The sequence below is a fragment of the Actinia tenebrosa genome, unplaced genomic scaffold (assembly GCF_029948245.1).
Source record: "Actinia tenebrosa isolate PJP-AT-01 unplaced genomic scaffold, QUT_ActTen_1.0 PGA_scaffold1__47_contigs__length_23844297, whole genome shotgun sequence".
Lineage (NCBI taxonomy): Eukaryota > Metazoa > Cnidaria > Anthozoa > Actiniaria > Actiniidae > Actinia > Actinia tenebrosa.
The window spans coordinates 11,930,440-11,940,530 of NW_028292578.1; the positions used below are offsets into that span (position 1 = coordinate 11,930,440).

At 37.9% G+C, this 10,091-nt stretch overlaps 1 protein-coding gene across 2 annotated transcripts in view; it reads right to left on the bottom strand.

The window, feature by feature from the left end:
- LOC116304479 (17S U2 SnRNP complex component HTATSF1) overlaps positions 1-9,862 on the bottom strand; it is a 24,030-nt gene extending 14,168 nt beyond the window's left edge. Inside the window, exons 1-13 of one of the 2 annotated variants that reach the window (XM_089032364.1) lie at positions 9,608-9,862; positions 8,922-9,065; positions 8,153-8,222; positions 7,715-7,762; positions 6,999-7,079; positions 6,054-6,127; positions 4,837-4,911; positions 3,956-4,047; positions 3,458-3,548; positions 3,156-3,245; positions 2,700-2,765; positions 1,659-1,805; positions 796-881 (exon numbers count right to left, since the gene is read on the bottom strand). In XM_089032364.1, coding sequence (XP_088888490.1) covers positions 834-881; positions 1,659-1,805; positions 2,700-2,765; positions 3,156-3,245; positions 3,458-3,548; positions 3,956-4,047; positions 4,837-4,911; positions 6,054-6,127; positions 6,999-7,079; positions 7,715-7,762; positions 8,153-8,222; positions 8,922-9,065; positions 9,608-9,772 — 1,191 coding nt within the window. In that variant the 5' untranslated portion in view covers positions 9,773-9,862 and the 3' untranslated portion in view covers positions 796-833. Of the gene's footprint in view, positions 1-78; positions 882-1,658; positions 1,806-2,699; positions 2,766-3,155; positions 3,246-3,457; positions 3,549-3,955; positions 4,048-4,836; positions 4,912-6,053; positions 6,128-6,998; positions 7,080-7,714; positions 7,763-8,152; positions 8,223-8,921; positions 9,066-9,607 lie in introns of those variants that run through there. The other variant, XM_031714217.2, reaches the window with a different exon arrangement.
- Between the last annotated feature and the right edge of the window lie 229 nt (positions 9,863-10,091).

Sequence of the window (10,091 nt, forward strand, 5' to 3'; positions counted from 1 at the left end):
AGATTTTATAGTTCGAATGTTTTTCGTTCAGGAAATGTTACAGATTTACAGGAAATGTTCACAGGAAATGTTTACAGATTATGATATTTTAATGATTTATTTTATTTTTCCAGTCAAAAAGTACATTCTTACTTCGTCGACATCCAAACAGCTTCATCAAGTCGTGCGCGACTTTTAAATGGCTTCCTTGATTCCGTAATTGGTTAGCAATTCGAAAAATCACAATACGCTTCTCTAAAATGGCTTCCCTATAGAAGCCAGATGTTTCAGATCTGATTCACATCGCAAGGAAGCGATTAGAGCAGTTTTCGCATAACTGTGAAAAGCTCAGTGCCGTTAGCGTGGCGTGCCGTGACCGTGATGCTTTCTAGAATTTTAATTGGCTGATTTTCTTCACGCGCAATGTGATTGGTCTGGCATTGCCGTGACCTTGGCGTGACCGTGTCCGCGCCGTGTTCATGCCATGTTCTGGGTATCTGATTGGATGGAGAGGAACTTCTCTGCAATGTGATTGGTCTGGCGTATCCCTTGCCGTGTCACGACCGTTTTCGTGACGTGAACTTTTCACGGTCATACGAAAACTGCTCTATAGAATCGCCGTGAAAGTAGCGTCTATCTGCGTTCTGATTGGATAAACGGTGCCGGAATTTACGTCATGTGATTGGCTAAGGAGACTTTCTGATTCTATGGGTACGTTCGTAGAAAATCTGTTCAGCAAGTTCAGAGGCATGTTGCACTGAATGAAGACCCACACCAGAGATTATGATACATTGTCGAGAGAGGGTTTCTACTTGCCTTCTACATACTCTACTTTTCCATCAGCAGTCAGTGAGTCAAGGCTTTGTTGTGGTTGTCGTGGATGGAGAGGCAGTTTTGGAGGGCTGAAGGATACAAGAAAGGAAGAGATAAGACAGACAGACACTTGCAGACAGACAAACCAGCAGACGAGAGTCCTGTGGACTAAGTGAACATTTTACATTGCATTTCTTTAATGGTCCAGAGAATGCATTGTTCGATACTCAACCCTTAATGAAAACCCTGTGACAGACAGACAGACTGAAAGGCAGACATGAAGAGGAGCAGCAGAAAGACAGACAGGCAGACAGACAGACAGAAAGATAGACAGACAGACACACCTTTATTTAAAAACGATAGTTCCATAAGTATAAAACTTCTTTACATGGAAGTCGTTATTGATTAATAAAATATAAATATATAATCCTAAAAAGTTGAAAAATATTAGAAATGATTTAAATAACAAAGAGAAAAAAATAGACAGACAGAAAGACAGAAAGACAGACAAGAAGTACTACAAACAATCGAACTGAAAAAATTTCCATGGATCAACTTTCCTGAAAGCGTGAAATTCTAATGGTAAAAATGAATGGACGGACACTCCAACACAGAAGCAAGGAACATCAGACAGACAGGACAATATTGATGGTTTTCACGGCGGCCATGTTGGAGGAACTTAACAAAAGAATTGTCAATGAATTATTTTGTTATATCCTCCAACATGGCCCCCGTGTCTTTTGTTATGTAATTCTCTTGGGAATGGTTGAAAACCATCAATAGACAGGACAGACAGACAGAAAATGAATAGACAGGGGGAGGAGACAAGGGGAACGAAGTGTACGAAATGACAAACTTGAAAATACCTCGTCTTCCTCGCCGTATAAATATTTTTCCCAGTTTTTCATTCTGTCTTCCAGATCTTTCTCGGATTCCTGTATGTTAAAGTTTGTAATACCGTCCCATCTTGACGCCTGTAGCATCCTACCAGCAAACCAACGACCATTCATTACCTGGATAAAGAAAAATATAGATCAAGAAAGAGGATGGTGAAAAAATGACGGGGGAAGACACGGTCACGGTTTGGACTTCATCAATATGAGTCAGCATCCTCAACACATCATCGTATTCATCATCACCATATCAATATTCATCATCATCATCCTCGACATCATCACCATCTACACCACCGTCTACACCATCATCATCATCAGCAGCATCATCATCACCATCTACACCATCTACACCATCATCACTATCATCATCATCACCACTATAATCATCATCATCATCACCACCACCATCTACACCATCATCACCATCATCATCACCATCTACACCATCATCACTCTCATCATCATCATCATCATCATCACAACTATAATCATCATCATCACCACCACCATCTACACCATCATCATCGTCATCATCATCACCATCATCGTCCCAAACACATCATCTTTTTTAACATCATCATCATCTTCATGATGATATTTATCATCGTCACCATTATCATATTTATCACCATAACCATCATCATCATCATCACTATCATCATTATCTTCATCAACATCATATTCCTCATCATCTCCAACATTACCAGTCACCACTTTCACATCTATTATCATACTGCTATTAACAAATTCTACCCCAACTTTGCATCCCAGGGGCGGATCCAGGGGAGGGGTGCAGGGGGTACGCACCCCTCCCTGGTTACACTTTGTGCTCCTACTTCGAAGATAACCAATTTTGTCTTTTCCCTTTGATTCTAAGGGATGCAACCCTCCCTGGGTTAATATTGTGCGCAGAACCCCTCCCTGAACAAAATCCTGAATCTGCCCCTGCATCCAACGATCCCCAAAGTAAATCTCATCGGATAACTCATCTCCAAGGTTCACTCAACTCACCGTGATACATGCATCCGCTGACTCGTGTTCTTTGAACGCCACTGAACAAATCCCTTCTGGGTTTCTCTAAAAAAAATAAAGGACAACTTGGCTTGACAATTCAGCTAAAAATATAAGGTCGAAAATCTGGTCTTTACAACTTCAGCGCTTTTCTCGATTTTTTAAATCAAATTTTTCAACCTTCTCAAATTTCTCTTTCTTGCTGATGCGTGGTTACCACACCGGAAGTTTCTATAAGTTTTGGCGGGAAAACGCGTCTGCGCATCAAGCAGCGAATTGATTGATTGATTGATTGAAGACTTTATTTAATGAGGGTGAAACGTGACAGTAATTTTGTTAACTGTTTAACTTGTGACCCTCTACCCCGAATGATAATTTTTGTGTGCAAAAAAAAAAAAAAAAAAAAAAAAAGATATCCAAAAATTGCTGATACTACCAATATGTATTATTACTTACATCAAAGACCATGACCTTGCGAACGTCGCCGTATTTTTCACACTCTGTTCGTAGGTCGTTACGCAGTTCGAGTATCTGTTGTGGTTCTTTCTGTAAAGCAAAAGAGTCAGTTCAGTTAAGCTGAATAATGTACCAAATAGATAATACGATACAGCATCATCAGCAACAACAGCAGCAGCAACAACAACAGCAACATCAACAGCAGTAGTAGTAGCAACCATATCAAAAACATCAGAAACACTGAAAGCAATACTAACAATCGCGTTAACAGTAACCATAGAAACAACAGGGAAACTACTTACCTCGAAGACTTTAGGGTCAAACATATTTTTTATTATAACGACCCGTTCATTTTTAGGTTTTCTAACATCTCTATCAACCCAGTCTAAAAGTCTGAAAAAAAATAGTAAGAGAAAACGAATATTGATCATCCAATGAACGAAGCAACACGCAAGCGCCCACGAAAGCAAAAAACGAATGCACGAATGAGGAAAGAACCAACTTACGCGCCCCCAACGCACGAATGAAAAAATGCCAATCTTTGTATTTGACGCCAAAATTGTCCATAAGACAAGTAAATGGAAAAATCACGCAAAAATACGCAGCTACATTATGAATGAACAAACGAATAAAAGGGAAGAAATAGGGGGAAATGGATGGCTGTCAAAATGGCCAGTTCGATGTAGAGACAAAAAAAAACAAACAAAAAAACAAAACAAAAAAAACAAAAAACAAACAAACAAACAAACAAACAAAATAACAAACATACAAAAAAATTCAAGCATATATTTAATCTTTACTTTTCTTGTCCTTTCCCTGGCTTTTTCTTCTTTTTATTTTTCTTCTTTTTCTTTAACGACGGGTTAAAATTACCTTTCATGTGAAACTCTGCCTGAAGAACGTAAAGGAAATGATTTCAGAGAGCATTGGTTTTAGATCCTTATCCCCTACTATGAGTGTTATTATCCTTGAAACAGGGTACAGTTAACTCACTGATTAAACCCTTAAACAGCCTATGGGTTAATCTATAAGTCAGGGCACAGTTAACTCACAGATAGAACCCTGAAACAACCTCTGGGCTGATCTAAGTAAGGGCATGGCTAACTCACAGATTGAACCCTGAAACAACCTCTGGGCTGATCTAAGTCAGGGCATGGCTAACTCACAGATTGAACACTGAAACAACCTCTGGGCTGATCTAAGTCAGGGCATGGCTAACTCACAGATCAACCCTGAAACAACCTCTGGGCTGATCTAAGTCAGGGCATGGCTAACTCACAGATTGAACACTGAAACAACCTCTGGGCTGATCCTAAGTCAGGGCATGGCTAACTCACAGATTGAACACTGAAACAACCTCTGGGCTGATCTAAGTCAGGGCAGGGCTAACTCACAGATTGAACCCTGAAACAACCTCTGGGCTGATCTAAGTCAGGGCATGGCTAACTCACAGATTGAACACTGAAACAACCTCTGGGCTGATCTAAGTCAGGGCATGGCTAACTCACAGATTGAACACTGAAACAACCTCTGGGCTGATCTAAGTCAGGGCAGGGCTAACTCAACTCCTGAGGAATACATTTTCTTGTGGGAGATAGGGTAACAGTGTTTTTCATTGTTATCATGATATTTTACAGTTCCCTGCATACAAAACAAGATGTCATTCTTTAGATTCCCCTACCTGTTCCACGTGGATTGTGTGTCCTCTGTATTCTGATTCATCAAGAAGTTCAATAGCAAGATCAATGCTTTCAATCTAAAAAGAAAACATTGCTGTCATTACTGTAACAAAGCTTTGTTTGCCCCCTGGATGACCCATAATGCATTACAATTCAAGATGGCCACTGCATCATCAATGTAGTCATTGACATAGAGGTTTTGCACATCACATGCTGTTGCCCATAATACAGCTTTACCTGCCCGTGGTTAGATAGCAGAACAATAAAATCCCTTAAATTGCTCTTGGAAATTGAATTCTTTCTCATGTAAAACGATTGTATCAGCTACGCAACAGGTTTTTATACTCCATAATATACTGCTTCTCGTTTTTTAAATAGTACTTAATGGGTACTTCCAAAGAGTGGAACAGGCAACATCCACGGAGTGGCTCTTCTGTCTTTGGATTCCATTTGAAAACTGGAGAACCTTGTGAAAAAAACCTTGAAGCCCTTTTAGGGAAGCACAGGTAGTGTGGGCCACAAATGCGCCACCTCTCACTAATGCGACTCGTGTTCAAATCCTGACGGGCTCTGTTTCATGTGAGTTGAGTTGTTTGTTGGTTCTCTCCAAGGCAGAGCTTTCAATATTTTTTGGAGTAAGTGGTTATTCTCAAATATTAGGGGGCAATAAATGGAATTTTAGACCCCTTTTTTATTAATTATGTGTACTATTAAGTCGAAAATAGCCGGCAGTTTAGGCAGAAGTATCCGGCGATAAATCGCCGGTTGCCGCCTTCTATTGAAAGCTCTGCAAGGGTTCAAAGGTTTTTTTTTCTGTTCAACTCCTAAACTCTGATTCAATCTTTCAGCTTGTCTTATCAATTTGGGTTGCAAAACCTGTTTGGCATTCTGCCGTCGACCCAGTAATGGTAAATCTCAATAAAAGCATATATTTAGGGAAGCACAGGTGGCGTGTGCTTTTTATGTGTCTTCTCTCATCAATGCGACCCGAGTTCGAGTCCCGCCAGGTTCGGTGTTGTATGTGAGTAGAGTTGTTTGTTGGTTCTCTCCTGTGCTTCGAGGGTTTTCTGGGTTCTCCGGTTTTCCTCCCTACACAAAAATCAACTTCTAAATTCCAATTCGATCTTGGGCTTTTACCTAGCATGAACCTGAGGGTTTCGTTCGTGATTGTCCAGCTCTGTGATTACAGCCACAACTGATAGATTTTGATATATTTTACCTTCAGATAGCAACATCTACCATCACCTTTAGGTTTACCATTTTCATCTTTATATAACTTGACTTTCAGCTTGCCTATAATTTAATTTCATAATTAATATCATAAAATAACATAACACAATATTACATAAACTCTAGTTAGGCCCATACAAATCAGATGTAAATTTCAACAAATTATTTGTCGAAGGTCAAGTAATTAGCGGGGAATATTTACCAAGAGGCAAGTAGACGTAAATATTTTCCATATTCACTGAGCCTGAGGTGAATAATTGTTCTTGTATAATTTTAGACTCAAATATTAAAGAAAAGATGAAATTCTGGATTAAAAGACATTTTAGTATTAATACTGCCACGCTGGCAAGCTTTTGGAAAACCTCACCGCTCGAGCAGTGACTATCATCTCAAAATCATCACTCAAGTCTAAAATTATACAACTGCATATTTTATCTATGTAATAGATATATAATCTATGGGTATATATAATAATCTATGGGTAGCATGGGTGGCATTTGCAGCTAACACGTTGTCTTTCACAGCTGTGAGTCAAACGGGTCGGGTCGCTGGTTCGAGCCGTACGGTCGCCACATTGAATTGTGAATTGAGTTTGTTCGATGTGTTGCTCTCTCCTATGCTATGAGGGTTTTCTCCAGGTTCTCCGGTTTCCTCCCTCCGTAAGAATCAACATGTGAGTTGAGCGTTGTGTGCATACAATATGGAATGTAGTGGTAGTGCATGTGAGTGAAAAGTGTCCCCAATTAGTGCGAAAGCGCTAGAATGACTAGACACTTAAATAAAAAGTGATTTAGATAAGTCCATGTTGCATCAAATCTACAATCATTCGCCTTCAGTTTGTGCTGTAAATCTGATACAACACTGTCGTTCATATGCAAACACTGCTAGTGATTCTGATGGGTTTATAACAAACATCAAGTATTTTGATACTAACTTGTATCAGGGTCTTCCATGATTATTCCATATTTCAACATCAGATCTCCAAATTCTTCTTCGTCGATGTCCAAGGGAAGACCTTTAAGGGCAAACAATTTTTTTAGAGATGATTGATGGATTTGTGTCAATAATGTTTCAATCAGCACCATCTGTTTTGCTCATCATTATCATCATCGTCATCCTCAATGTCATCATCATCATCATCAATGTCATCATAATCAATGACATCATTATCAATAAATAACAATATCGATGAAATCATCATCATCATCAAAGTCAATATCATCACCATTGTCATTATCTTTGTCATTCATCATCATAATTGTCACCAACAGCATTATTATCATCACCATCATCATTGACCCCCACCAGCACTAGCCCCAGCATCATCATAAATACTTACAATCATCATCATTATCAATGTCATTATCATAATGATATCATCAACAATGACATCATCATTAACGTCACCATCACCATCAATATCTTTGTCGTCATCATTAACATTATATTTCATAATCACTATCATCAGCAGCATCATCCGCATCACCAACATCATCATTATATACATCAGCACTATCAAGAGCATCAGCATCAGCATCATCATCATCATTATATTGATGATCACCATCATCAAAATTAACATGTTTATCTAATCCTACCTATCATAACTATAAATTTAGGAAATACTGTATCTTTTACTATAATTTTTACCTGACACATAGACATTCGTATTTTTGGCCTGATCCATGTCGAACCAAGCTACAAAAAAAAAAGATTGTAGAAGGGATTATCCTTATTTTCCTTATGTTCATGTTTAACTAAAACTGATTGGTGTAAAATCACAGTACTATGATTGGTAGTGAGAATATGAGAATAAAAGGGCAAAAGACATGGCATGATGGTTGACATTACATTCCTCTTTAGCTATAATCTAGCAATCTTCCACTTATTGGTGGCGTGCATCCCTTCCCATGAGAATAAATAAATAAACAAATGGTTGACATGACAAAAGACACCAAGACTAAAGTCAACCAAGATGGTGGTTATGATGTCACATGTACAACAAGAGTTTTATTATAAAAAATAAAAAACTGAAAAATTAAAATTCATGTAAGAATGAGTAATGAATGAAAGACAAACTTCTCTTACTTGGTTCTTCTTTAGCTTTTCTCTTCTTCCCTTTTTCATCCTTTTCTTTTGTTTCATCTTTTTCCTTTTCCTTAAAAAATGTTAAAGAAATAAAGTTATGAATGTATTCCAGATGTGTGGGTTTCCTTTGTCAAAAGCACAGGCAACCCAACATCCTGGGCCGGGTGCACCTTCATTGCAGACTTACTAAAATATTATAGAGCGTTTTCATGTGACGTCACAGTAGCCATTATGGGGTACCAAAACAATACATTTTCTATCCTCCAGGAATTGAACTCTATTTTTATGCAAATACTGTGCAGAAAGCTTCTATTGTTTATGGCTGCCTTCTCACGTGAGTGAAAACGCTCTATACAGATGGAGCTATAGTTATTGAGCAGATTTTGTATAATTGGGAAATGTAAGGCAGTGTCTTGCTGCACCTACATTGTACGATATACTGTGATATTGAAATGGCTTCTCATAAGAATAGTTCTTGTATGAGTGAGAAACGATTCCCATTGTCTTCCCATATTTCATCCAGTCACCATGCAAAGTTATGGATACGGTAAGATACAGCCACATTACAGCTCAAACTCACCAGTATTTACATGTAAACCATTTTATCACTTATATAAATTATCCCACAGTAATAGTGAAGCATAAATAAATATCGCTCCAATAAATGTATGCAAGATCAATGCTAAAGCATGCATTTTACCCTCAGCAAGAATTTCAAAATATGAAAAAATATTTCCAGCTAACTTTTACAGGTTTATAATAATTACACCTTTAAGCTTTCTGCAGTAGCAGCAACTGGACCATCCTTTGTTATTGTTGTATCAGAGGAACTTGATGGCTTTTCCTCAGGTTTTTCTTCTGGAGCAGTGAATCCATAGTTCATTTGGTATGCAGCTATAAAGTCTTCATCAACCTGGAAGATGAATTTTATACATTTAATGCAGTAGAGTAGACAAAAAAATGATGGGGTTCCCATGGACACAGGAAGACCATAAACTCTGGGCTGATCAACTCAGAACAGCTAACTCACATATTGAACCCTGAAACAACCTCTGGGCTGATCGACACAGCATGACTAGCTAAGATTGAGTCCTTAAACAACCTATGTGCTGACCAAAGTCATTAACCACAAAATATTAAAGTTCAGTAAAGGTTGGATTGAGTTGCTGTGCATAGCAAAACTATACTTTATAGACAACTCCAACATTGACTTGGTACTATTATTCATGCTCACTGAACGAAACTGTAAAAAGGCGTATTTACAATAATAGAGTCTTGGTTGTGGGAGCCTTCTAGGGGAATTTATGCCATTTTACTCTATCTCCTATAAATATAATTCTATATATTCCTATTAAATCTTTCACCTCAAATTTGTTATCAACAATCATACAAAAACCTTTATTGTATTCATTCATTAAAAATCTTCTTCGTGTTTCAGTTTGTTATTTTCCATACCTTTGGAAACCAGCCTTGCTTTTCCTTATCCCATTCATAAGCTGTTCCATCTGCTGGGTCAACCCAAGTGCTTGAATCCTTCTCTCCTCTACCACGACTCAGCGATGCCTGACTCTTGAGCTCTTGAAGGAATTCAGTCGTATCATTATTGGTCTTACCCTCCATGGCTTCAAATATAAATATTTCGGCAAATTTTACTGAGAGTTTCTAACAAATTTTGACCAAGTTTTTGAAACTTTGGTTTAAAGATGACAGCATGAGACAGGCATTGTTAATGTCAGCTGTTTTTAACATTATTCATGCGCACGCATATATTTTGTTAGTTTGAAAAAATATAATTATAAATAAATTAGATAATTAAATCAAAATTTGGATTGAATTTTTATTCATTCTATTCTATTTTAATATTGTTTTGATTTTGTTTTATTTTTTTAGCGATTCTCAAAAAATCTTAAAAATCGCTGGCTCGCGTTGTAGAGAAGTG